The sequence below is a fragment of the Drosophila montana genome, unplaced genomic scaffold (assembly GCF_035044405.1).
Source record: "Drosophila montana isolate Dmon_TW-CO22-7 unplaced genomic scaffold, ASM3504440v1 contig_2668_1, whole genome shotgun sequence".
NCBI classification, from domain to species: Eukaryota; Metazoa; Arthropoda; class Insecta; order Diptera; family Drosophilidae; genus Drosophila; species Drosophila montana.
Window position 1 is genome coordinate 71,062 of NW_026997535.1, and position 24,970 is coordinate 96,031.

The 24,970-nt window shown below is 42.2% G+C and overlaps 7 protein-coding genes across 8 annotated transcripts; 3 read left to right on the plus strand and 4 right to left on the minus strand.

The window, feature by feature from the left end:
• Positions 1 to 16: 16 nt before the first annotated feature.
• Positions 17 to 2,969, minus strand: LOC135429583 (sodium-coupled monocarboxylate transporter 1). Its single transcript, XM_064683916.1, has 6 exons — positions 2,197 to 2,969; positions 1,973 to 2,134; positions 1,798 to 1,913; positions 1,371 to 1,730; positions 658 to 1,119; positions 17 to 587 (listed from the first exon to the last, which is right to left on the minus strand). Exons 1-6 carry the CDS (start codon positions 2,851 to 2,853, stop codon positions 305 to 307), a joined length of 2,040 nt encoding a protein of 679 aa, XP_064539986.1. The 5' UTR covers positions 2,854 to 2,969; the 3' UTR covers positions 17 to 304.
• A 2,012-nt stretch (positions 2,970 to 4,981) lies between these two features.
• On the minus strand, positions 4,982 to 5,330 carry LOC135429598 (uncharacterized). Its single transcript, XM_064683940.1, has one exon. It carries the CDS (start codon positions 5,119 to 5,121, stop codon positions 5,059 to 5,061), a length of 63 nt encoding a protein of 20 aa, XP_064540010.1. The 5' UTR covers positions 5,122 to 5,330; the 3' UTR covers positions 4,982 to 5,058.
• A 1,691-nt stretch (positions 5,331 to 7,021) lies between these two features.
• Positions 7,022 to 8,729, plus strand: Mfap1 (Microfibril-associated protein 1). Its single transcript, XM_064683897.1, has 3 exons — positions 7,022 to 7,193; positions 7,256 to 8,168; positions 8,237 to 8,729. Exons 1-3 carry the CDS (start codon positions 7,124 to 7,126, stop codon positions 8,670 to 8,672), a joined length of 1,419 nt encoding a protein of 472 aa, XP_064539967.1. The 5' UTR covers positions 7,022 to 7,123; the 3' UTR covers positions 8,673 to 8,729.
• mu2 (mutator 2) lies at positions 8,693 to 13,507 on the minus strand. Its single transcript, XM_064683889.1, has 13 exons — positions 13,208 to 13,507; positions 12,917 to 13,135; positions 12,426 to 12,864; positions 11,460 to 12,368; positions 11,227 to 11,405; positions 10,976 to 11,096; positions 10,775 to 10,915; positions 10,139 to 10,714; positions 9,909 to 10,067; positions 9,798 to 9,839; positions 9,634 to 9,741; positions 9,273 to 9,575; positions 8,693 to 9,216 (listed from the first exon to the last, which is right to left on the minus strand). Exons 1-13 carry the CDS (start codon positions 13,316 to 13,318, stop codon positions 8,987 to 8,989), a joined length of 3,537 nt encoding a protein of 1,178 aa, XP_064539959.1. The 5' UTR covers positions 13,319 to 13,507; the 3' UTR covers positions 8,693 to 8,986.
• Positions 13,508 to 13,720: 213 nt separating this feature from the next.
• On the plus strand, positions 13,721 to 16,569 carry Nulp1 (Nuclear localized protein 1). Of its 2 annotated transcripts, none has more exons than XM_064683892.1 (6): positions 13,721 to 13,970; positions 14,033 to 14,415; positions 14,479 to 15,351; positions 15,427 to 15,753; positions 15,822 to 16,024; positions 16,128 to 16,569. In XM_064683892.1, the coding sequence occupies exons 1-6, from the start codon at positions 13,824 to 13,826 to the stop codon at positions 16,289 to 16,291; spliced, it is 2,097 nt and encodes a 698-aa protein (XP_064539962.1). In that variant the 5' UTR covers positions 13,721 to 13,823; the 3' UTR covers positions 16,292 to 16,569. The 2 variants fall into 2 exon arrangements, with proteins under 2 accessions (XP_064539962.1, XP_064539963.1); XM_064683893.1 differs by having other exon boundaries at positions 15,822 to 16,060; positions 16,128 to 16,296.
• A 54-nt stretch (positions 16,570 to 16,623) lies between these two features.
• Positions 16,624 to 19,135, minus strand: Arp3 (Actin-related protein 3). The gene is made up of 6 exons (XM_064683898.1): positions 18,915 to 19,135; positions 18,638 to 18,818; positions 18,135 to 18,449; positions 17,525 to 18,061; positions 17,382 to 17,465; positions 16,624 to 17,320 (listed from the first exon to the last, which is right to left on the minus strand). The coding sequence occupies exons 1-6, from the start codon at positions 18,956 to 18,958 to the stop codon at positions 17,225 to 17,227; spliced, it is 1,257 nt and encodes a 418-aa protein (XP_064539968.1). The 5' UTR covers positions 18,959 to 19,135; the 3' UTR covers positions 16,624 to 17,224.
• Positions 19,136 to 19,251: 116 nt separating this feature from the next.
• msk (importin-7 msk) lies at positions 19,252 to 24,858 on the plus strand. The gene is made up of 11 exons (XM_064683891.1): positions 19,252 to 19,562; positions 20,646 to 20,881; positions 20,951 to 21,448; positions 21,520 to 21,696; positions 21,786 to 21,931; positions 22,000 to 22,797; positions 22,859 to 23,082; positions 23,152 to 23,462; positions 23,519 to 23,721; positions 23,793 to 24,062; positions 24,122 to 24,858. The coding sequence occupies exons 1-11, from the start codon at positions 19,473 to 19,475 to the stop codon at positions 24,316 to 24,318; spliced, it is 3,150 nt and encodes a 1,049-aa protein (XP_064539961.1). The 5' UTR covers positions 19,252 to 19,472; the 3' UTR covers positions 24,319 to 24,858.
• The last annotated feature ends 112 nt before the right edge of the window (positions 24,859 to 24,970 follow it).

Sequence of the window (24,970 nt, forward strand, 5' to 3'; positions counted from 1 at the left end):
CTGCTCCCATGCAACATACAATTAATACATTTTATTATTAACGCAAAGAACAGCGTTGTAAATTGATCTAGAACTAGGACAAATTCACACTTGACATGTGTAAAAATATTAAAATTAGTAAAATACTGTCCATGGATAGCCATAGATGTGAGCTTACAAACTAGAAATCACTCATTCGACTAAGCTTAGACAGTTAGGATTGCGACTCGAATTGACTACGAACTAGGATAGCTTTGTACATGGAGGTTACAGGTTGCACCAGGAATATTATGTTAGTCATGCTCTTGTCTGCCGTAGAAGGCATCTATTTGGTATTGTATTCGTCGTCGAGGCGTATGGCCAAATTCACATGCCCCTCCCCGCTGGTTAGCTCAACTGGCTTCATTGTGGTGAAGAGCACTGGGTTGTCGCTCTTGAAGACCTCCTCAGTGATGGCGGGATTGTCAATGCCCTTGGCCGTAATCTTAAGCACGCTGCGTCGCTGCAGTGCATCAATGATAACCGATATCAGCCAGCCGAGAAAGACGGTTAACAAGCAGCCAACCATGCTGAACCACATATAACTCAGGCGGAAAATGGACCAGGAGCTGTAGCAAGAAGAATTGAGAACTATTAGAATAATTTGTTCCATAGGACTCGTCAATAATCGGCACTTACGTAAAGCCCTGCTCTGGCGCGGGCAACAAGCTTTCGCTGAGTAAATCTTCAATGATGCCCGTCACATTCACATGGCAATCGCAATGCTCCACGGATGTGGGCAGCGTGGGTATTTGCACATTGCTCAATTGCGCGCCCACGCCCACAAATATGACCAGAGCTAGTGACAAGAGGCCGCCATAGAAGGCGCCCTTCGAATTTGCCTGTTTGCAGCCAATGCCCAAAACAAACAGGCCCAAGGTGACGCCTCCGATGAGTCCATTGAGCGTCAGCGTCGCCTGCAGCACACCACCCAAATGCTCCACAATGAAGACCAGACCAAAGGAGCCCACGCCAAAGCCCAATGACATCCACTTGGCATAGGTGGCGCCCTTCTCGGGTGAAATCTTAATGTTCATGCCATTGATAAGCAAATCCTCGCAGGTAACAGCCGAAAGTGAGTTCAAGGCAGAGGCAACAGTGCTGCAAATAGTGTTGTAAAGTTGCAAATTAGTACTGACTGACTGACTGATTGACTGATTGATGATCAACACACAGCCCAAGCCGGAGAGGCAAGCAAGCTGCGATTTTTACAAAAGTTAAGTTTTAAGATGTAGATGAAAATGTACTTTTTTTTTTTTAATGTTGATGTTCATTTAAATGCAATAAATATTTTAACTGGCAGCGGGAAAATCTTGGTAATATCTGCTAGTGTTATATAATTATAGACCTACCCCAAGCTAGCCGCAAAGATGCCAGCGACAAATATGCCCGCGACGGTATAAACGTGGTCGTAGGTATTTATCACATAGTATGGCAATAGCTGATCCGAGGCTGTGATGCGCTCCACGCTCAATGGATCACAGTCGGCATAGTGGGTGAAGACCATGAGACCTGTATAAAAGTTGAGCAGAAATACGACAACCAGACCGATGATGGCAAAGCCCAAGGCAATCTTGGCCAGCCTCAAGGACTTGAGGGACATGCACTTCTGCACGGAGGCCTGATTGGTGCAAAAGAGCGAAGTCCAGTAAAAGAAGCCGCCAATGACCACAGACCAGACACTGTGCCGGGTGGTGGGACTGGGATCGAAGCTATTAGAAATATAAGCGAGATTAGATTGTGAATTGCGGCAGGTCTAGAGGACAGCTAAATACTCACTTAAAGAACTCGAGGCGATTGCGTTCAGCTGCCATCTGAAAGACCTGGACTGGACTGCCGCTATAAAAGCAGCCCAGCAAGACGATCAGCACCAGCGAGACGGCCAGAACAGCAGCCTACATAATATAAATTAATATAAATTAAAGTTAAAGATATATTTAAGGCTGCCACTCACCTGAAAGGAATCTGCTATAACGCAAGCCTTGATGCCGCCCATCGAGGAGTAGAAGACGCAGACCACATAAATGAGGACAACAGCTATTTTGGTATCCAGGCCCGTTGCCTTGGACAAGGCAATGGCTGGCGCCAGGACAGCAACAGCGGTATAAAAGCACATCTGAAAGTAACAAAAGGATGAGCAAAAGTGATCCCATCATCAGGTTAACCATATCAACTCACCTGCACGACATAGAGCAAGGCGCCCAGAACGCGTATCTCCTTGCCGAAGCGTATGCCCAGATACTCGTAACAGCTGGTCAGCTCCATTTTGAAGTAAATGGGATAGAATATCTTGACGGCCACCGGTATGACCAGCAGCATGGGTATCACAATCAGCACAAACTGTGTGCCCTGGAAATACATCTCGGAAGGATTGCCCAATAGCTCTATGGCTGTGATAAAGCTTGTGGTCAGGCTGAGGGTCACGGGCAACAGACTCATGCCCGAGCCCAGCAGAAAGTCATCCGAGGAGCTGCCGCCCGTCTGAAAGAAGCCATAGAAGATGCCAATGCCCAGGGAAACGACCAGCATGGAAAGCAGAATGAAATAGTCAATGCCCGAAAAGCTGGCCTTATGGCCGGGCTGAGTGCACTCCTCCAGTTCCGGGCCAGCTTCCAGCTGTTGCCTCTTAAATGCCGACAGCAGCAATGTGGCTGCATCATTGAACTGCACATGCTCCTCGGATGCAGCAGATGCAGCCGGCGTCTCTCCACGCACAATCAGATACTTTTGCTCAGGTGTGATGGGCAGCTGCTGCGGCTGCTGCTTCAGCGTGTGGGCGTTTATAGAATGGGCCAATGCGCACAGGGTCAACAGTTTCAGGATGGTGCCGAACATATTGGTAAAGTAGTTGGAATACGAGATGGACGGGCTGTATGGATTTGGCCAGGCAATTGATCAAGTTTTGCTTATGCAACAACCTTTTATTTACATCTCACAACCAAAAGATACAAGCTGAAAGGAATAAAATTTAAGTTAAGATTTTAATATGTATATACCATGGCATAGCATATATGGAGAGTTGATAAGTTCAAGGCTTTATAGCTGAAATTGCGACAGGGCGGCAATTACAAAGCTGGGCTGGCTGTAGGCGTCGTTAATCAATTAAGTTCTCAAATTGTATCTGTAAGATACATTCAACTCGTGCCAGCCTCTGTAGCCAATGGCCGCTGCTTTATGTTCAAGTACAAATTTATCATTTCCTTACATAAACAATTTGATTAAAAACTGTCTTCGTTAATTGGTTATTGTATCAAAATTATTATTTGTATACCATATCCATTGACATTATTAGCTTAAGCGGAACTTTTTCAGGGACAAAGAACATACTTTCAGTTTCCTGGTGTTAGGACGTATGTTTCGACTATGGAAAGTTCGGACATGACTTTATAATATTAAATCTTTTGTTTTTGACTTAATACATCACCAGCAAAATTTACAAACTTATGGTAATGCGATAATTAAAGCGTTTATTAAAATGGAAATATCATAAGAACAATTCGTACTATTCTTGGTATATATTTTTTATTTAGTTTTTTATTATTTTTTTATTATTTTGTTTTTTAATTAATTTATTTGTTATATAGCTTTTAAGATTGCTGTTGCCTTATGCGCCATTTGTGCGTTTTTAGTTGTAAGTCGCCAGGTTTTTAACAATATAAAAACTTGTTTTTGGATTTGTAATGTTCTGTTATATGGCTTACATGTTTTCTAAGGGGAGGTGGCCGCGTCGCCCTGGCGATAAGTGGGCGTGGTTGGATATAAACTTGAGCAGACTCTCCAAGTCTCGTTAACTAATTAACTATTGTCAGAGGACAAAAAACGAACCTCAAGTTTTTCCGAAAGCTTAATGTATGCAAAAATATCAATTAATTTCCAAAGACACTCGAACACTCGAATAACAAGTAAACTAAACGGAACTGCTTAGCTTTAGTAGAAGAGAAACTCCTGGCCTATAGCCACAAGTGACATGAAATGAACGCGCATGAATGAGATTTAACCGATTTTAACTGGTTATTATTGGATACGCCGGTTTTCGCCAGTTTTGGCTAGAAATACGAGTTGGGTTGAAGCGCTACAGCCAAGAGGCGAGCCCAATAGTAAGGCGCCAATGGCTCAAAGGGCAACTGACGTTCTCTCTCTGTCTCTCCCTCTCTCTCTCTCTCAATCTTTCTCCTGACGCCCCTCGTGCTGTCTTCGTGTGAACATCGTCCACGGCCTCAGCTTGTGATCTGATAGAGTCAATTAATATGCGCGTATCTTTGGGCAGCATTCCGCTTGTTGTCTGACGTCTGTCCATTAATAAAAATAATAATAATAACAATGTTACTTATTATAATATGGAACACGACAAGTTGTACGCAATTCGATTTGACATGCTTGAAATTTGCTGCTGTGCACACAGAACTTTATTATAATTTACGAGTTTCGCAAAACAAACTCCGTGGCTATCATCTGGCGGCATGACTTACATACATATTTCTCCATATATTTATGTACATATGTAACTACTGCAAATGTGTACATTATAATATACCGATTTTACTGATCTTTCATTTGTTGCACTTGCAAACCGCACTCAATTTTTTTGTGTTTCACTTAATTAGCTTATTAGCTTTTGAGTTTTAAGTGCTTGTTAAATTTATAACCGACAGTTTAATTTGATTAGAAACAGCTTACAGTTAGGGCGAAGCCCTTGCTTAAATATATATTGAGTAGAGGGCTGAAATTGTTTTTTTTTCAGCTTAGTTGGAAATCCAATAATTGAGAAATCAATTTAAACATTTTTTTTTTAATTTAAATATTATCTTTAACAATTATTTAAATTATATTTTCTTGCAATAAATTTTGTACAATTTGTAGGATTTATATATTTAATTAAATGAATCAGGATAAATGAACTCTGATAAAATGGGGATATATCTCAAAATCTAGTTAGATCTCAGTAATTATCGCTCACCTTTAGAAATGTTGTTTAATCCTTACGCTAAAAATCCTTTGAGTTCGTCTGAGTTGTAGTTTTGATTTCGCATTAACGCCCAACTAACGTAAAAATGTTCTAAATTGTATTTGCAGAATTGTGCCGCGATTATTTTTGTATTTCATTAAGTTCCGCACAAGATATCAAATTTTTGGGATAAGAAGACACTTGAGCACAAGGATTTTCAGGTCACAAATGTGTTTTCGTTTTCGAAGTATTATTAAAATTCAGCTTAATGTTTTGTTAGTTTGTATACACTTTTGTTTGGCGTATGTTTTGTTTTGTTTTCTCGCAGTTCGAACTTATTGACAGTTTTCAAATGAATGAATCTGTCTGGGGACCGTTTGGGGTTTTTATATGGCCAGCAGCCGATTGTATCAGCTCCGACGCTCAGTATCTTAGGCCAGAGGAGAGAGCACAACGAAAGCCCGTAGAGAGCGTGAGTATGGCCAACAAATAGCGACAGATCGAGTCCGAGATCGAGATAAAGATCGATGGCAGCGAGAGCAGAGCGACGGGCACACAGAGGAGACCTGAGCAATGCCTTAATTGATATCTTCAAGAAATTCATATAAAATACATTTTGTAATTTTTATGTTCTCCAACTTTTTACAATTAATAAAAAATATTCTATGCGATCTGCTGTTTGGAAAACGTTCTGTGCCATTGTGTTATTTAGGGAATATTTCAATATTACGATCTTTTTGCAATATTGTTGGTGTATCAGTGTGAAAAGTGCAATATGAACGTTGGTTGCCAAATGAAATATGTCTTTGCTGGTACTCTGATACTCTACCTTATACTTAGATATGTCGCACATTTTAATTAATTTGCCTGAGTCGAAAATACGTTCAAAGGGCTTTGCGGAAAATACTGGCGACAACTTCTTCCAAGCAGACACCCGGCATTAATTGAACACGCACCCGAAGACAAATCACCCGAAGACAACCTTCTCCAACAAAGGAAAAAAATGTGCGTTCTACGGAAAAATACATAGGTTTAATTATTGAGCAATACGCCTAACTAGCGGGGGTTCCAGTAATAACACCCTCTCGGTAAATTTGAAATGTTTGAATAACTCAAATGAGTCGCAAAGACAAAAAAGTGCGCCAATTAATATTTGAGCGTCTATACGATTTTATCTGTATGGTCGGCTCAATTGGCACGCGGGGGGCTTACGTCTCCGGTTATGCATATTTGGTGTCTCATGCTTGGATAACGATAACGAGTTCGATCTGGTACCGATTTACATCAGGCAGCGGGCTTGCGTTCTTTGTTAATAGAAAATTATTTGTTTACAATTATTTTTATGGTGTTTGCTATTCTTGCAAAATGTTGTGAGTGTTTAATTTTAATTGAAATGTATTAGAAATTGGAATTGAAAGCATTTGTCACCGGCGTCGCATAGTTCAAATGAATAAAATAAAAACATGCACGCCAATAAATTTTGATTAAAATTAAGGAATTGTCACATTTGCGCCACATGTGCCGTGTTTTTAACAATAAATAAAAGGTACAGCAAATATTGAAAATGAGGATTTAAAAATGGAATGGATTTACTTTTTTTAAAGATTAATGTGTGACTATTTCCCAAATAAACTTTCACAATATTTAACCTTTAGCAAAAAAGCAAATTATACATATTAAATATATTAAAGAATTTTTAGTTGCCCTTTGGCCTGGGTGTCTATCCGCCCCTGGACATTGGAAAAAGAAAGTGTAAGCGACAATTGTTAATTGTTTCCATTAATGAGAGTGGGCGTTGAAATTGCTAAAATGGTCGGCGTCTTACTTAAATAGCATTAATTATTAAATGTACCTCAATTAGAGGGAGACTTCATATAACGTGTACTGAGTCATTGCACATCCATCATCAGGTAACTAACACTAAGTCACGCGGAAAACATTATATATTTAAACTTAACAGAGCGCGCCAGTTTGGCGTCTGTACGTCTGTAAACAAAATGTTAAACTCGAAATGGTTTTGTTTCAAAATGACTATCGCTGTGCGACAACCGATAGTATCGACGACAGAGTAACAGCTCTAACAAAAACAAAACGTACTTCTTACAGAAAATAATAAAAACTTAAGTAAAAACAAAGTTATTTGGGTAAATCGTGTGCATAATGAGCGCTCCCACCGCCCCAACGGGCATACAGTGCACCGCAGGTGCAGTGCCCATACGAAATGAAAAAGGTAAGCTAGCATAAAACTCTCGTGCAAGCAACTAAATAACAGATCTCTTTGCCATGCTCTAGGCGAGATTTCCATGCAAAAGGTAAAGGTGCAGCGTTATATTTCTGGCAAGCGACCTGATTATGCCCGCGCCGACTCCAGCTCGGACGAAAGTGATGATGACGATTTCGTGGACAATCGGAAGCGCATGGAGCGAAACAAAGCGGAGCGTCACAAACTCGAGCTGTCTCGACGAGAAAGTGGGGACGAGAAAACGGCACAGCAAGAGGATGAAGCTGAGGTGGACGATCCACGCCTGCGACGGTTACGTGCACGCCCTGTGGATATGGAAGATTTGGAGCGCGAACGTCGTGAACGCCACAGGCATATCCATGAACCCGAAATGGTAGAAAGCGCTAGCGAGGAAGAACCTCTCCCAGACGAAAGCAGTGAACAGCAGCGACGCATTGAACGCGGCACCAATAAAATTACTCTAGCTTCGGAATCCGACACGGACTCTGAGCTAAGTGACGAAGAATTGGAAAAGCGTCGTTTAAAGTTGCGGTCGCGTATGTTGCAGCAGCAACGTGAAGAAGAGGTGCTGCAAAAAGAAGACGAGAAGCAGTCAGAATCATCGGAGTCGGAGAGCTCCGAATACGAAGAGGAAACAGAGAGCGAGGAAGAGAACGAGCCGCGTTTAAAGCCGCTATTTGTCCGCAAGCGGGATCGTGCCACCATACAGGAGAAAGAACGCGAGGCCCAAAAACAAAAGCAATTAGAAGCCGAGGCCAAACGAGCGGCCAAGGAGCGAAGGCGCGCCACATTACGCTTGGTCGAGGAGAGCGTAAAAAAGGACTTGGAGAAGATCAAACCGGAGACAAACGAAGCGTCCCTAGATGATGTGTGCACAGCCGATGAGAACGACGAGGTGGAGTACGAGGCCTGGAAATTACGTGAACTGAAACGCATGAAGCGAGATCGCGAGGAGCGCGACAAGTAAGTTATATACACTCAACATTGAACATGAATAGACTAAAACATCTTATATTATCTTATACTTGTAGCGCCGAACGTGAAAAACTTGAAATCGAACGCATGCGTAATCTCACCGAAGAGGAGAGACGCCAGGAACTGCGCTCAAATCCCAAGCTCGTCACCAATAAGGCCACCAAAGGCAAATATAAATTCCTGCAGAAATACTATCATCGTGGTGCCTTCTACCTGGACGAGGAGAACGATGTGCTCAAACGAGACTTTGCGCAGGCCACTCTCGAGGATCACTTTGACAAGACCATTCTGCCCAAGGTGATGCAGGTGAAAAACTTCGGTCGCTGCGGTCGCACCAAGTACACGCATTTAGTTGATCAGGATACCACAAAGTTCGATTCACCGTGGTATGCCGAGACCTCAAACAACATGAAATTTCACAATGAACGCGCCGGCGGTATGCGGCAGCAATTTGACAAGCCAACGGGTTCCAAGCGCAAGAAGTTAGAATAGTTAAAATAACAGTTGTAAAGTTGAAAAGTAAATACAAATTAGCATATAATATCCGAATACTTAATTGGCCTACGTTTTTCAAATGGAAGCAGCATCAAAATATCAGAAAACATCAAGGATGTAGAAATAGGAAATAGGTGATTACTGCCTTGTTAGATTCGGATTACGTACTCCAATTTTTTGATGCTGCTCCTGGCCAGCCGGCACAATGGTTTCGCTGTTAACGACATCTAAGTCAAATCTCACAATATTTTTTTTATATAACTAAGCTGATTGCTTTACAAAATTCTTTAAGCCTATTTACATCTATTCAACTATTTACATATCAGTGACAAGTTGAGTTTGTGCTCATCCAGCAGCTCAAGGTTACGCTGTACCAAGGCTTGCATAACGCCTTCAGCCTTAATATATTGTACATTATTGTAGTTTCTGAGCAGCTGCCAAATGTGTTTGTCCTGCTTGCTGGCAACCACATACAGATGCACATTGCTGGCAATTGGAGGCGCTTTAGTGTGCACCGTTCCACCGGCGCATTCAATGATAGCTGTGAAATTAAACAAAATTCTAAGAAAAACTGCATTGAGCTGTAGATTTAACTACCTTTCATTTCCTTGACATTCGGCTGGATGTCACCAGCGAGCATAAAATCTAGTCCTTTCAATAAACTGGGATTTTCAAATACTGATAAGGGTTTAAATTTGAAGGTTTCCTCGAACTTTTCATCCTTGAATATATGATCCGATTGTACGATAATAGAACGTTTCTCCTTCATGCCGTGTAGCCACTTAGTCGACAAAATGGGTTTATTCGCTGCGATTCCAACCAAAAATTTATATGTACGTTCGCCCTTGTCCATGATGAGCAAATCACAATCAAGTGGATCCGTAGTGACTTCTATAGCATCTAAAAAGAGAAAAATATATGAGCTATAAAACTTCGTAATCAATTGATAAAAACTTACTTTTTAATGACACCAATACAGCGTTCAGCTCGGCATAATTGCACATGGATAGTGCTAAGCGGATTTTTCGGCCCGAAATTTTTATCTTCTTTATATAGTCGTTAATATCTGGAAAATACACAAATTACCATAAACTGTATGCGTTTTAATAGTTCAACCGGCACCTTTTAGTGATTTCCGACTAGGCAGCTTATTTTTGCGGGCATCTTTAGAGGAAGAGAAAAGTTTTATATTAAATATCATCAAATCTTAAATTTTACAATTACTACACATACTATGCGTTGGGGCATTAGCACTAGTCGTTGGCTCCTCTTCCTTGTCACTTTCAATAGCTTCTTGTGATGTTTTTCTGCTGCTCTTAGTTTTAGCCACATCCCCTCCCCCATTGACCTTTTTTTTGGTTTTAGCAGTATCTTCTCTAGATTCCTCAGTCACTGTAAATAACATAAAATATAATATAAATTATAAACGTAAAATACATAAAAAAAGACCCGCACGGACTCACAATCTGTTTTGCTAGTTGACCTGCGGAAACTTCTAAGGCTAGGTGCAGGCTTGGCTTCTTTTGTGGCGCTGGTGTCTTTCTCGGTGGGCGCCTTAACTGAGCGCCGTAGTTCTTTTCTCGTGGACAGGGCGTCGTCAATTTTGGCAGCAGGTTTTTGATTTATGGGAATTTCATTACCATTTGCTTCAATTATATCAACTAGTTGGGATTGTCTTCTTGTTCTGCGGCTTACTGGTTGTCTGTCCTGGTTAGTAGCTGGTTTATCATCACTGGACTGTTTAGGTTTTCTTAATTTACTTTCCTTGCTGCAGCTTACAACTTTATTATCATTCCTCACTTGCTCTTGGCTAGTTTCGGCTGTAATTTTAACTTCATTGATAGAATCTTCGCTTTGATGCGTTGATGCAGTACTCGTCTCCGATAATTCTTCTGTTTTGGTACGAGTTTTGCGTAATCTAACCAGCATGCTGCCTTCAATGGTATCCTTTTTCTTAGAAGCCTCACTTTTTTTCGGTTTGGAGTCTACGGTGTCGTCAGATGTGGGCTGGGATGTTTTTCCGCGTGTTTTTTTCGGAGCTGCAGGGATTCAAATTGGTTCATAAAATGCCTAACACAAACAAAGCTTCTGAGACTCACGCGCTGTGGATTCCTCGTTAGACGCTGACGATCGCTTCCGTCTCGTTTTCGTTTCTATCTTTAAATTTTCAAGCCCGGACGCTGCTGATCCTGATGGCGTGGGCGATTTTGAGAACTGTCGAGTGCGCTTTTTTTTGCTTGCTGTAGGACAGTTTTTTACCTATGTAGTTGGTATATAATTTATATATTATTAAAGCTCACTTGACGCTTGTGGGGATACTGGGCGAGGAGAAACACGTCTGCGGCTAGAATTTTTGCTTGATTTTTGTTGATCTTCCTGTACGGCGTCCACTTTATTTGGGAACTCCTTAGGTTGATGTATCTGCAAAATTTAGAACAATTCAGAATATTTCTTGGTAAAGAGCATGTTGATCTGATATTCTTCGAACTGATAATATCTGATTTAATATTCGATTTTATCTGCGTAATCGGCCTTGCTCTTGAGAAAGTACCTTGCTCTCATGAGTCTTCTCTAAAGTGTTGGATTGCTTATCAAAATTATGTTGCTCATCGTCTATCGGTGAACTCGGCATTGCAGATAGCGCAATCAGTTGGCTGAGGTCTTTATCAAGTTCATCTCCAATTTTGATAGAATCGGGAATTTGAAGAATGACAGCCGAACTTTCATTAGCTAGAACAGAAATCAACGTTAAGGTGATATAATATTATAATATTTCCATATTACCTGCAGTTTTATCATTTTTGTTGGTGGGAGGGATAAACAATTGGGTCTCCATCATATCTTCAGTGTTATTTTGAATTTGAGCAGTGATATTCAATATTGTATCTACCGCTTTATTTGGTACAGATGTTTGGGGTCTAATAAATGCCTGTGTGGCAATAAAGTCTTCAAAATTGTCCTCAGTTCCATTCGGCATAGGCTTTAGCGAAGGCACTGGATGTGTTGTTTTTGTGGGAAACATTTGTGTTTCAATGAAGTCTTCGTTATGGCTGTGAATTTGGGCTGTAATACTCAATCTTGTGCTCGTCGTTTCATTTTGTTTTGGTATAGATGGCCTAGGTCTTACAAACGCCTGTGTGGCAATAAAGTCTTGCAATTTGTCTGAGGATTCATTCGTTTTGCGTTGCCCTACTGTTCTCATAGGAAATGCTTGCGTTGCAATGAAGTCCTCGTCATTGTCATCCGAATTTGAAAGTTGTAAGTGCGTGGGTGCGCTTCGCACTGGAAATGCCTGCGTTTCAACAAAATCTTGGGAGTTATCTTGCAGCTCTGCTGGAGTGGGCTCTGGTGTCTCAATATTTGTAGCCGCTGGCTGCTTTGCAACACAAACCTTTTCGTTATCATCAACTTTAATCGATGGGCTAGAGAGCACCGTTGCAGGCAGATTTAATTCAGGCGTGCAAGAGCCTAAGCGTTCATTTGGTTCAACATCGAACATATCAAATATGTCTGGAGTGCAAGGAACATCATTAAGCTCTTCTGATTTTTGTCCTGCAACAGATAGATCTGGTGTAAGGCAAATATCGGCACGCGAAGACACATCGACAGCCTTGGTGCTGTTTAATGCAGTGCATTTTGAATTGGATGCAGACCAATTCAAGGCACTCATATCCAAGTCAACTCCTGAGTTATCTAAAAGGCAGAAGGTCGAAACAATAATTTGCAGATAAAGATAACGCTTTTAATTACCATCTGGCTGCCTGGGAGGCGGAAACACTGTCAGACCGCCATCGCCAAGTAAGAGCGAGGAATCAAAATCATCAATGGCATCTTCATTGTACTCATTGAATTCCTGCGTGCAAATGCGTATTTGAGTGCCTAGCTCCGAGCCTTCGTCCTCACTGACAATATCTTGGTCTTGATTTAGTAGAACAGGATTATTAACATTCAGCATGACATCTTGGGTTTCGGGAATCAAAAAATCATCGCCCAATGAAACCTTAGAATGCTCGTGACCGTTTGAAGGTCGATTAAAGCAAATTGCCTGAGTTTCAGGAATGGTGAAACTTTCCATATTCGCCGTATTGTTTGCAGATTGCGGCTCAGATTCAGGAATGATAAGGCTCCCAGAAGTTCTATAAGCCGACTTATCTTTCGTCCCCTCCTCAAAGCCACTAGTGTCGTTTGCCTGCAATTCAAATAGTTTATCATTTGCAATACTCTTTGACTGATATAATTACCGCTCCGTTATCCAGGTGCTTGCCATCGTTAAATTGCAGTTTGGCAGCCACATTACCAAAGCGCAAATCCACAATTCCGTTGATGGCATCTGCTTCGCTTATGCTCTTTATTTCCAGTCCCGTTTCCAGGCCCTTCACATAAACTTGGCCAGTCGCAGCTGATACACGCACAATTCCGCCGGCTATAATAACGATTGTAGCATGCGCGAGCTCAATAGACTAAGGAACCAAGTAAATATAGATAGGAATTTCATTTGTGTGTAGTGCAAAGGGAGCAATAAGACTTCTCACCTCATCGTCTATAAAAAACTCTAGACCCAACCGGCGTCCAACACGATATATTATGTCTGGTTCTAGCTCAACTGGCACTTTGTTAAGGCCATCTATGCTTAAGGCCACCATAATTATAATGATGAAAAATGATTAAAAATACAAAAAATGGCGCGGGCGCGAAAATTGATGATAGCTTCTTTTCCAAAGTGAGCTTCACTTGGACTCTACTACTTTGACCACTGGCAGCAACACTTAACAAAGTAAACAACAATAATAGTTAATAACATTAAGTCACCAAAACAAAGTAAACAAATGGCTTAATATGAATATCCACAAGTGAAAAAAAAAAATAAATATACAAAAACTCCGTTTCGTGCGCTGGTCCAGCAGCCGGAATGCAAGTGTGACCGGTACTATGCGAGAACAAAAATGATAAGAGCGAGAGCCACCAGACCGCTCACAGTAAATAATGTAATTCTGGCTGTTATGTTAATAACATTCTGTATATTTTGACAGGGACGTCAGTCTTCGTGACAAAAACAAATAAAATAGAACAGGGAAACGACATTTAATTGTAGTTTTTTTTGTAAATAATTTTTCACATGTGTAAATTTGCTTAGTAACAACTAAAAACATGTCCGCACGAATGCTAAAAAAGATGCAGGGCGGATCAGACATTCTAGCACCGCCGCCCGATGATGAATTGGACAACGACCACTTAACTGACAATGACGAACTAGACACGGTCAGAGGAAAATCGCATTTAAACCCATTTGATTTGGTTAGTATACATACGTTTTCAATGTGCGACGTTGGCTTAACTAATTTATGTGTGATTTGCAGCTGAACCAACAGAGTCTCTCGGAGAGCGAATTCAAAGAGGACGACAACGAGACGGAGCACCCATCGGCGGCAATACAGGCAAATACCGCTGCTAAAAAAAAGAAGAAGAAACGGAAGAAGAAGGTCAGGTCCCATGGCAATCATATCAGTAGCGAAGACAACGAGCGCCAGGACAAATACTTTGAGAAAGTTGATCCACTTCTGGGCAAAGTCTACGATGCTGTACCCAAACAATTGGAGAAGACACCGGCCCCACCAGCGGCTGCAGCAGCAGCAGGGGGCGGTCAACTAGCTAGCCAAAAACTATTAATGGTAGAGCTAAAACACTTGAATCAACAAAACGAGATGCGACGCACTTTTGGCAGGCGCGTTGTCAAGGTTGAGTAAGTTTCAATCCCAACAACTAAGCTTAGCTATGGAAATAATTGATGATACTTCTCTGTTAGAAATAAGCGCGGTCGCCAAAAGACCACACTTAAATCCACCTATATGGTAACTGCCAAGGATTCATGGCCGCCGTTGACCAAAAACATCATCACAATGAAGTTGCTGCCAACACCCGAAACGCCTGGCACATCCACCAGTCCGAGAATTCAAATAAACGACGAAGAGAATGTGCAATGGTTCACATTCCAGCACAGTCAGTACTATCAGGGCGTGCAGCACATGTTTCTGTCTGCATTGGAACGCATTGATTCGGAATTTTTGATCACACTAATAAAGCGTTGTCCGTACCATGTCGACTCCCTGGTGCAGCTAAGTGAGGTTTGCAAGATGACCGAGGACTTTGCTCTAGCGTCCGAGCTCATCGAGCGTGCACTGCTGCTGCTGGAATCTTCACTGCACATCAACTTCAGCCTGACATCTGGCAACTCCCGTCTGGACTACCGACGGCAGGAGAATCGCGCCTTTTTTGTTGTGCTCTTTAAGCACGCTCAGTATTTGGAGGAGCGTGCCTGTTGCCGGACAGCTTTCGAAATCTCCAAGCTGGTATTGAGTCTGCAGCCTGATGTTGATCCGTTGGCCATGGTACTAGTCATCGACTATTACGCCTTGCGGAGCAAGCAATTCGGCTGGCTAGTGGAATTCTACGAGTTATATAATTCATCACGCAATCTTGCCCAGTTGCCCAACATGGCATACTCTTATGCGTTGGCGCTCTACACGCTGCACGGCAGATGCGAGCGTGCCAATGAGGCTCTGCAATATGCGTTGCTCATGTTTCCCGGCGTGCTGCGTCCGCTGCTAGATGAGATGTCTGTACAAACGGATAAACGCGTGCTGGCCTCATCGTATTTCTTTACCGATGTGTCTGGCGAGTGAGTCACCATTCATATTATCAGCCTCGGTTAGTCCAATCTAATCAATAAACTCTCTCTCGTTCTCCGTTTTAGTCAATCGCCAGCGCTCCACCAGCTTGTTTGCTTGTATGTGTGCCGCGCCAAGGTTGTGTGGCGTCAGAACGATGTTCTCTTTTGGCTGGAAACGAATGTAAATGCTGTAATGGATCGCATAGACAGCAAAGATCCGATTATCAATGATTACAAAGATAAACGATCAGTTCGCTACGGCGGAACACCACCTCGTCCCATTTTACGACATGTCATACTATCTGACTACAAGGAGAAGGTGCCGCTGGCCGTTTTCGTCTCGAAAGAAAAGCAGGCCATCATGACATACGATCCGCTACCACCCGTTGACAGTGTCAATTGCTACCAGCGGTTAGTTAAAGAAAAAAACTATGACTGGATCCTAGAGGATTTTCATTGCTAACTTCTTGATTTCACAGAAAATCATCTTCGAGCAGCAGCCCAACCACAAATACCAACAACTCTGTATCTATGTTTTTCCAATCGTTGTTACCATCATTCAATCTGAACAATATTGCGGCCGTACAGCAGCAACCGGACGCCGCAGCAGAGGCTGGCGCCGCAGCACCAGAAATTGCAGGCTTTCCGCAGCGACAGCCCAACGCCCAAGGCGAAGCAGAAGGTTAAATTTTGATTTGGTTTTGTCTCGTTTGTAAATGTTAGTTTTTCTGGTTGCAACTATAATCTCATTATCTCTGTGTATATTTGTTAATTTATTCCTGTAGAAGCTGGTATTCAGCAATCGTTGACTTTGATGATGGACGCCATGCGTGACTTTTTGCAAAACTTTCGCATTGCCGAGCACTTGCGCTCTCCAGAAACAGCCGTTGCCCAGTCGAGCAGCAGCAACGACGACGAGGAAGAAGGATCTAGCGACTATGTGGATTAGAACAGTCAGTCAATTAATAATATTATTATTATAATATATTATATCCCTCACAGCCACTTAAAGACAACAATGCACATTTCTATAAACTAAAGAGTTTAATATTTGCATCGCTTAGTATGCAGCATCCCAGAGCGGGGCTCTCGCGTCAGGGTTTTTAAAAAACTTGTCGCTTTTTGTTGCTTAGGCGCAGCTGTCACAAAATTTCAATATAAAATTTCTAATACACATGTGTATTCATCCATTAATAAATTTTTTGTCAAAGCTTTAGAACAAATAAACGAGCATTTTTACTGTTTGGGTTACGGGAAATTATTGTTGATGTCCATGTCACCTTGAGCTTAAAGAATGTTTTATTGATTTAATGAATGCCTTTTTCAGTTACGCTTATCAATATAACAAACAGATTTCTCATCAATATTATCTCTTTTACATATAAACCTTTTGCAGTTATTGCAATATATAAATATTACTATGACAAGTACAATTTCATATATAATTGTGTTCAGAGCGGGATTCAATGGAGAGCCGTTTGGTTTGTTTGTGTGTGTAAGTATGTATGTGTGTTGGATGTGTTTCTAGGATATAAAAAGTTACACATATACAATTATATAATCTTGTAGAAGTAATGCACCTTATAAAAAGTTTAACTGGCAGACATTGTTGTTTAAAGATCTTTTAGCTTAAATTCAAAATCAGAATCACACAAGAAATAAACATTTGGCCAAATATGATTTACGCGTATTGCTGATATATAGAAACATTTTAGACAACTTTAGAGCTTAACACATAGAAAATCATTACTAACGGCTAAGCAATACTTTAGCGTGGAATACGTGATCGCATTTTGAATATAGAAAACGAAATCAAAACGAAAATAATAGGTAATAATAACGCGGAATTCGACAGACAGTCACGCACTTTAAACGATTATGATTATGTCATGGTACCAAAGACGGGGTTATGACGGCAAATGCTCGGTCCGTACTCCTCATAGGCAGCCTTTGTGTGACATACCTGATAGAACTCCGGCTGCAAACAAGCAAATTAAGTTATTTCCGAAATGTGCCATTTACTTAAATTCACTACTTACTGTTGAAGCCAGCATGCTGCCTCCAAACCAGACGGCATAACGCTGCATATGATGCGTAATCACCTGCACGTCAATAGGTTTTGGCTGAAACCGATACATGTTTAAGATTATGACTCATTGTTTTAAGTCGTCAGCATATCTACCTTAATGCGTCCCTCAGACAGGTTCTCGCTAATACGCAAACGAGTGTCCACCGATCGCTTAATGTCGCGTTGCAAGCGTCTGCCAAAGTCCTTGAACATGGTCGAGCCGCCGCTCAGTACAATATTGTTATAGAGAGGTCGTCGTACGTCGATTGGACAGTTTTGTATGACATTGTCAACAATCTCCGAAAGCGGTATGGTAAAATCTGGATTTGAGAACTCAGGATGGAAGAAGATTTCCGGTCCGAGAAAACGTTCATAGCCCACATCGACGCTGAACGGCTGTTTCGTCACCGTGTTGAGGCCCGTAAAATTGCGTATCCATTTACTGGGCTCCGCATCGTACTTGGCAAACTCTTTGGCTATGTCTGGACATATGTAGCTGTGTTTCTCTTTAATCGCTTTGGCAGTCTCGAGGCTCTGTTCTGGCGGTATGCCCACCTCCCGTTCTCGCAATAAACTTTGAATGAACGACGTAATGTTGCGTCCGGCAATCGGTATATGCTTGATGCATGAGCCAATCACGTAACCTTCCGCCTGTTGAAAAGTAAGAGGGAGTAGAGAACTGAGATAAGATATGCAGGCCAATTGAATAATGTTACATACTTACCACTGGAATAACATGCGTCACACCATCACCGCTGTCTACTACAATGCCGGTTAGCGTGCGCTCTTCCACGGATCTAGATGCCCAACTGGCAGCCAATGCCAGAACGGCCTGAACCGCAATATAAAGACCAGGAACATTAAACGTTTCAAACATGATTTCAGCGGTATATTCTCGATTCTCTGGCGTATTTAGTGGTGGCTCGGTCAGCAGAAAATGATGATCTTCAGGCTCGGCACGCAAATACTTGAACACGCATTGCTCCAAGAAGCGCTCCATCAGATCCCAGTCTTCCACAAGGCCATGACGCACAGGATACTGTAAACACAGAAGCTCAACACTTAAGTAAATAGCACAACAATAACGCTTAGATCTCTATGTTTAAACCCATCTGCCCCACATATCACTTCATATCAGCTGTTTTCATATCGCGGCGATTTTACGAATTCCGATACCTTTAGGAACGGTTAAACATAAGCTTGGTATAGATAATATTGCTGACTCACTTTAATGGAGTAGCCCGTGGCGTCGAACGCCTCGTCGCCAATAAAAAAGTCCAGATCCTCGATGCCTTTTGTGACGCGTCGCTTATTGGTGTCGCCCACACCTGCTGACTCTTTGATGGCAATAGCCGAGGGTATTATAAATTGTGGTTCCTTGTTGCCAGCATAACCTAGTTTAGTGTAGCTACGAAGATAAACATTGGGTCATTAGGCTTCAATACAGCCAATGCACCTCCCTCCGCAGACGATAGCAGCTACAACTACCACACACGAGACTTACCCGGTGCCCACATCGATTACGCATGCCGGTAGCCTGCCTGCCATGTTGACTGAGGATTTGATTAATATTGCTATTTAATGGGCTAAATTACACTTTAAGCTTGAATTTCACACCACTTTCAACTGGATTGCCTTGCTGATAAACACCAAACTTTATAAATTTTCAACCACACCTCCTCCAGCGACGATGTGTCATTTAGAAAAACTTCGCTCTTTGTCACTCACACACACATTCACAACATCTATATGGACAGCGTTGCATTGGCCGAATGCGTTTCACAACACTGTCAAAAACAATCGAAACTATTAGTGTCAACAACGATAATATATCACACGCTTCGTGCGGACTCGCAAATTTCGGCGCTGTGTGTGTGGCTGTGACAGCCTTTTTCCACGTTTTTCCTATTAACGTATAATTTTGCAATTGGCCTTGCCAGTGCACCATTTATATCGATAATTAAGCTAAACGTTAGCGAATTGCGGGTGCTTAGTGGGCGCTTCTTTGTTTGTGCAGCAATCACAGCAAAACCGGCGAATAGGACAATCCACAAATACGAAAATGGAGGCACAAAAATTGACGGAACTGTTGCGCGCAACCATTGATCCAAATCCGGAGCAAAGGAAAGCGGCCGAGGATCAATTGGCACAAGTAAGTGACCAGCTACTAACCAGCAAAGTGCCATGACACGACCTTCTTTCTTCTACCCTAGTGGCGCCTACGCCAAAGCATGAAGAAAACCATGTGCTTTTTTAATTGTTCGCTTTTAACCTCCCTCCCTGTCTATCTGCTCTGTGTGCGTGTGTGTGTATATATGTGTCCGTGTGCTGCTGTGCGGGCGTGCTAGTGTCAATAGTAAATTGATATTGGCCAAAAACAGCAGAAGGCAACGACTATTTCTTGTTTGCAATACATTTAGCTGTGGCACACAATTTGGCCCGTTGGCCCATCGGCCGTGCGGCAACAAGTACTGTTGATGGGAGACGCGCGGGTGGTGCGCTTACAAATGCACTGAGCGAATCAACATACACATGTGCAAAGTGTCTATGCGAGTGTGTGTGCTGCACCGTGTCTTGGAATTCATTTGAAATAATTGAATATCTTTTTTTCCCACATACACAAATTATGTGGGAAACTAAATAAAAACATTATTAAAATGACAACAATTTTAAATCAATTAATTGAAAATATGCTCATGCTATATTATTTTTACACTAGCTTTCAATGTAATTAATTGAAAGCAATTGAGTTCTGAGTTTATGAGACGCAACATTACACTTTCTTCAATTAGCCACTCATCTTGCACCACTGTCCAAGAGCCTCTTGTTTTGTGGCTGAGTCAGCTTCTAACAATTTCCATGCCCCTCCTTATTCAATCGGTTAATTAACTTTATCAGCATATATTGCAAATTACTGCCACGGCCACGGCACACTGTTCAGAGCTTCTTTAATGGGCAAACGCATGCCATTTAAATATATAGCATGTATATATGGGAGTTGTGCTTAGAATTTTAAGTGTTACGATTTGGGAGGAGCTTCGTGGCTGGTGCTACATGTATTGCTATTGTTTTATCAATATAATTTTTCCAATCTTTGGATTGGCATGCGAAATGTTATCCCTTGTGTATGCCACTGAATCGTATTACTCATACGCCATGTTATGCGGCAGCTGTGTAAACAAATCAACAGACGGAAAACCTACTTACACATGTTCTCTCACGTTCTCTGCCTCAGATACACAAAATCATTGGTTTTGTGCCCACTATTCTGCAAATCGTTATGCAAACTACGCTGGAGCAGCCGGTGAGACAGGCGGGCGCTGTCTATCTAAAGAACCTGATCAATAGCAGCTGGTCAGATCATGAGACTAAGCCTGGTGAGCCCATACCATTTTCCATCCACGAACAAGATCGCGCCATGATACGCAGCGCAATTGTGGATGCCATTGTGCATGCTCCAGAGCTGATCAGGTAAGCTGTTGTCACATTTTCGGTATTCAGTACAATAAAATCTAATCATGATTGTCATGCCCTCTACAGAGTTCAGCTCTCTGTCTGTGTTAATCATATCATAAAGAGCGATTTTCCCGGTCGTTGGCCCCAGGTGGTGGACAACATCAGCATTTACTTGCAAAATCCGGATGTAAATGGCTGGAACGGCGCCCTGGTTACAATGTATCAGCTGGTCAAGACCTACGAATACAAGCGCTTCGAAGAACGCACGCCGCTCAATGAAGCAATGAATTTGCTGTTGCCAATGATTTATCAGCTCATGATGACGTTGCTCAACGATCAGTCGGAGCAATCGGTGCTGTTGCAAAAACAAATACTCAAGATTTATTATGCACTAACGCAGTACAGTCTGCCGCTTGATCTCATCACTAAAGAGATATTCTCGCAGTGGATGGAAATTTGTCGTCAGATTGCTGATCGCGCTGTGCCCGATTGTTCACATCTAGATGACGATGAGCGCACCGAATTCCCTTATTGGAAAACTAAGAAATGGGCGCTGCACATAATGGTGCGCATGTTTGAGCGGTAAGTTCATAGAGTATTATTATATGCAAGTCTTCGACATAATTGTTTAATGTCTGTCAATTTATTTGCAGCTATGGCAGTCCCAGCAGTGTTGTTAGCGAAAAGTATCAAAAATTCGCCGAATGGTATCTGCCCACCTTCAGTTCTGGCGTCTTGGAGGTGCTGCTCAAAATCCTGGACCAATATCGCAATCGTGTCTATGTATCGCCGCGTGTTCTTACTGATGTGTTGAACTATCTGAAGATTGCGTAAGTTTTCTTTATCTAAGACATTGCATAACAAGCTAATGTTAGTGAAAGCATGCCACAATTGTTTTAAATTTCATTTTCCCTTTTAGTGTGAGCCATGCCTACACCTGGAAGCTGATCAAACCGCACATGGTGGCTGTTATTCAGGATGTCATATTCCCCATCATGTCATTTACCGACTCGGATCAGGAACTATGGGAGAGCGATCCCTATGAATACATTCGCCTCAAATTTGGTATACCCTTAGCGACATTCAATTCTGTATACATTTTTTGATCATCATCTAACCGCTTCGTTCAATAGATATCTTTGAGGATTATGCCACGCCCGTGCCGGCTGCTCAGTCGCTACTGCATTCCGTCTGTAAGAAACGTAAGGGCATTCTGCCTAAGGCGATGGCTACCATTATGCAAATAATTACATCGCCCAATGCGGATAACAAGCAAAAGGATGGTGCACTTCACATGATTGGCACACTGGCCGATGTCTTGCTGAAGAAGACGTTATATCGCGATCAGGTTGAGTCCATGCTGACTACCTATGTGTTTCCGGAATTCCAGAATCCGGCCGGTCATATGCGTGCACGTGCCTGTTGGGTTTTGCACTATTTTTGCGATGTCCAAATCAAGAACCCTCATGTGCTGGCCGAAACAATGCGCCTGACAACCAACGCCTTGCTGACGGATAAAGAGCTCCCCGTTAAGGTGGAGGCCGCCATTGGCCTTCAAATGTTCCTATCATCTCAGGACGAAGCACCGCAATATGTGGAGTCTCAGATCAAAGAGATTACCAAGGAGCTGTTGACCATCATACGCGAAACTGAAAACGAAGACTTGACAAATGTCATGCAGAAGATTGTGTGCACATTTACGGAGCAACTGTTGCCGGTTGCAACGGAAATTTGTCAGCATTTGGCAACAACATTTAGTCAAGTGCTGGAATCGGAGGAGGGATCTGATGAGAAAGCCATTACGGCCATGGGTCTGCTAAATACGATAGAAACACTGCTCAGCGTTATGGAGGAACATCCGGACGTGCTGCTTAACTTGCATCCAATTGTGATTAACGTAGTAGGTCACATATTCCAGCACAACATTACCGGTGAGTTAAGAACTATCAAAATATCTAAGATTGTAGATATTTATTTTGCGTTTTTTCAAAGATTTCTATGAGGAAACCTTCTCGCTTGTCTACGATTTAACGTCCAAGTCAATTTCAGCCGAAATGTGGCAAATGCTAGAGCTCATTTATCAGGTTTTCAAAAAGGATGGCGTCGATTATTTCATTGACATCATGCCGGCGCTGCATAACTATGTAACCGTCGATACGCCGGCCTTCCTTTCAAATCCAAACCGTCTCCTGGCGATTCTGGACATGTGCAAAACTGTAAGCGGGACTAAAGACGCTATTTGCCGTGTTCGGTCTTATTTTATTTGATTGCTTTTATTTGTGTAGATGCTGACTAGCAATCCTGGTGAGGATCCCGAATGTCATGCTGCCAAATTGATGGAGGTAATTATACTGCAATGCAAGGGACAAATTGATTCGGTGATACACATGTTTGTGGAGCTGGCCCTGTCGCGTTTGACACGAGAGGTGCAGTCATCGGAGCTGCGCACTATGTGCCTACAGGTGGTCATTGCGGCGTTGTATTACAACCCACAACTGCTGCTCTCCATTCTGGACAAGATGTCGCAGCCAAACAACGAACCAATCAGCTCACACTTCATTAAACAATGGCTGCATGATACGGACTGTTTCCTTGGGTACGTTAAACTTCTTAACTACCTTCAACTGTAAACTAATTAATATATTTATTTAGCATTCATGATCGCAAGCTGTGCGTCTTGGGACTATGTACTCTAATCTCGCTGGGCGATGCCAAGCCTCAGGTGCTTAGCGAGGTTGCGGGCAAGATTGTGCCATCGCTGATATTGTTGTTCGACGGGCTTAAGCGAGCCTATGAATCGCGCGCACAGGAGGAGGAAGAGGAAGAAGAAGAGGAGGATGGCGATGATTGCGAGGGTAAGAATATAATTGAAAGCCTAACTGAAGTAAACTGAAGTGGTACTATCGCATCTATTGCTACCCCACAGAGGCTTTGTCGAGCGATGAAGATGAAATGGATGAGATGGCGCCAAACTATTTGGATAAACTAGCAGATTACACCAAAACGAAAGGCGCTGTTGCCGGCTTTGAGGTGAAAGCCGAACTCAAGGATGACGAAGAAGATTCGGACGATGAAGCAGAGGAATCAGTTGGAGATTTAAATGAAACTGGCCTTGAAACTTTCACCACGCCCATAGACGAGGAAGAGAACGAGACCGCCATCGACGAATACTGGACGTTTAAGGAAGTTATTACTGGTAAAATAACCTGAGGTCTATAAACTTATGTTTTTACTAATTTCTGTTATTTATTTTAGCACTTTCTGCCCAAGATCAGGCCTGGTACTCGCTGCTAACCTCGAACCTAACGCCCGAACAGGCCAAAGCGCTGCAGGAAGTGGTCGTGACCGCTGACCAGCGCAAGGCGGCCAAAGAATCGAAATTGATTGAGAAACAGGGCGGATTTGCCTTCCCCCAGACCACCGTGCCCACCTCGTTTAAGTTTGGCTCTTAATTGATAGTGGGACACCAACCTAGTACGCTTTTCTTCTGACTTCATTGTTTCTCATATTCTTTCCATTACGAAAACGAAAAAGAAAAAACCTAGTGGCTGGCACTTGATATGATGGCTGTTGAGGCAATCTTTAGATTCTCGTACATATTTTATGTACACACATTTACACATACACGTGTTGCATGCATCGATTCAGCGATGGTTGGGGTGATCGCTTTATATTTATTGTAGATTTATATTTTAAAATTCTATCTTGGCAATTCCATGCCAACTAAATTATAATAACTTAAGTTGAAAGTCTATTGTATATCATTGTATGTAACTAAAAACGAAAAACTATTTAGAAGTCGTCTCATGGAATGAGATCGAGCCCAAATAAGCATGGATCATACACACTCCAGCGTAAAATGGTCAGAATGAGAATTCAATGTAGAGCATTTCACTTACATTGTCTTTACACACACACACACACTCGTATATAACGTAATAGACGAAGCGATATTTTTGAAAAATAAAAACATTTTTAACGTTTGAAATAAACTGTTGACTGATATTTTTATTTGACGGAATGTGGGCTTTCTCCAGAGTATTGGCGATGTCAATTGGTAAACCTTTTGAAGTTCGCTCGCAGTTCCAGTGTTGTGCAATGACA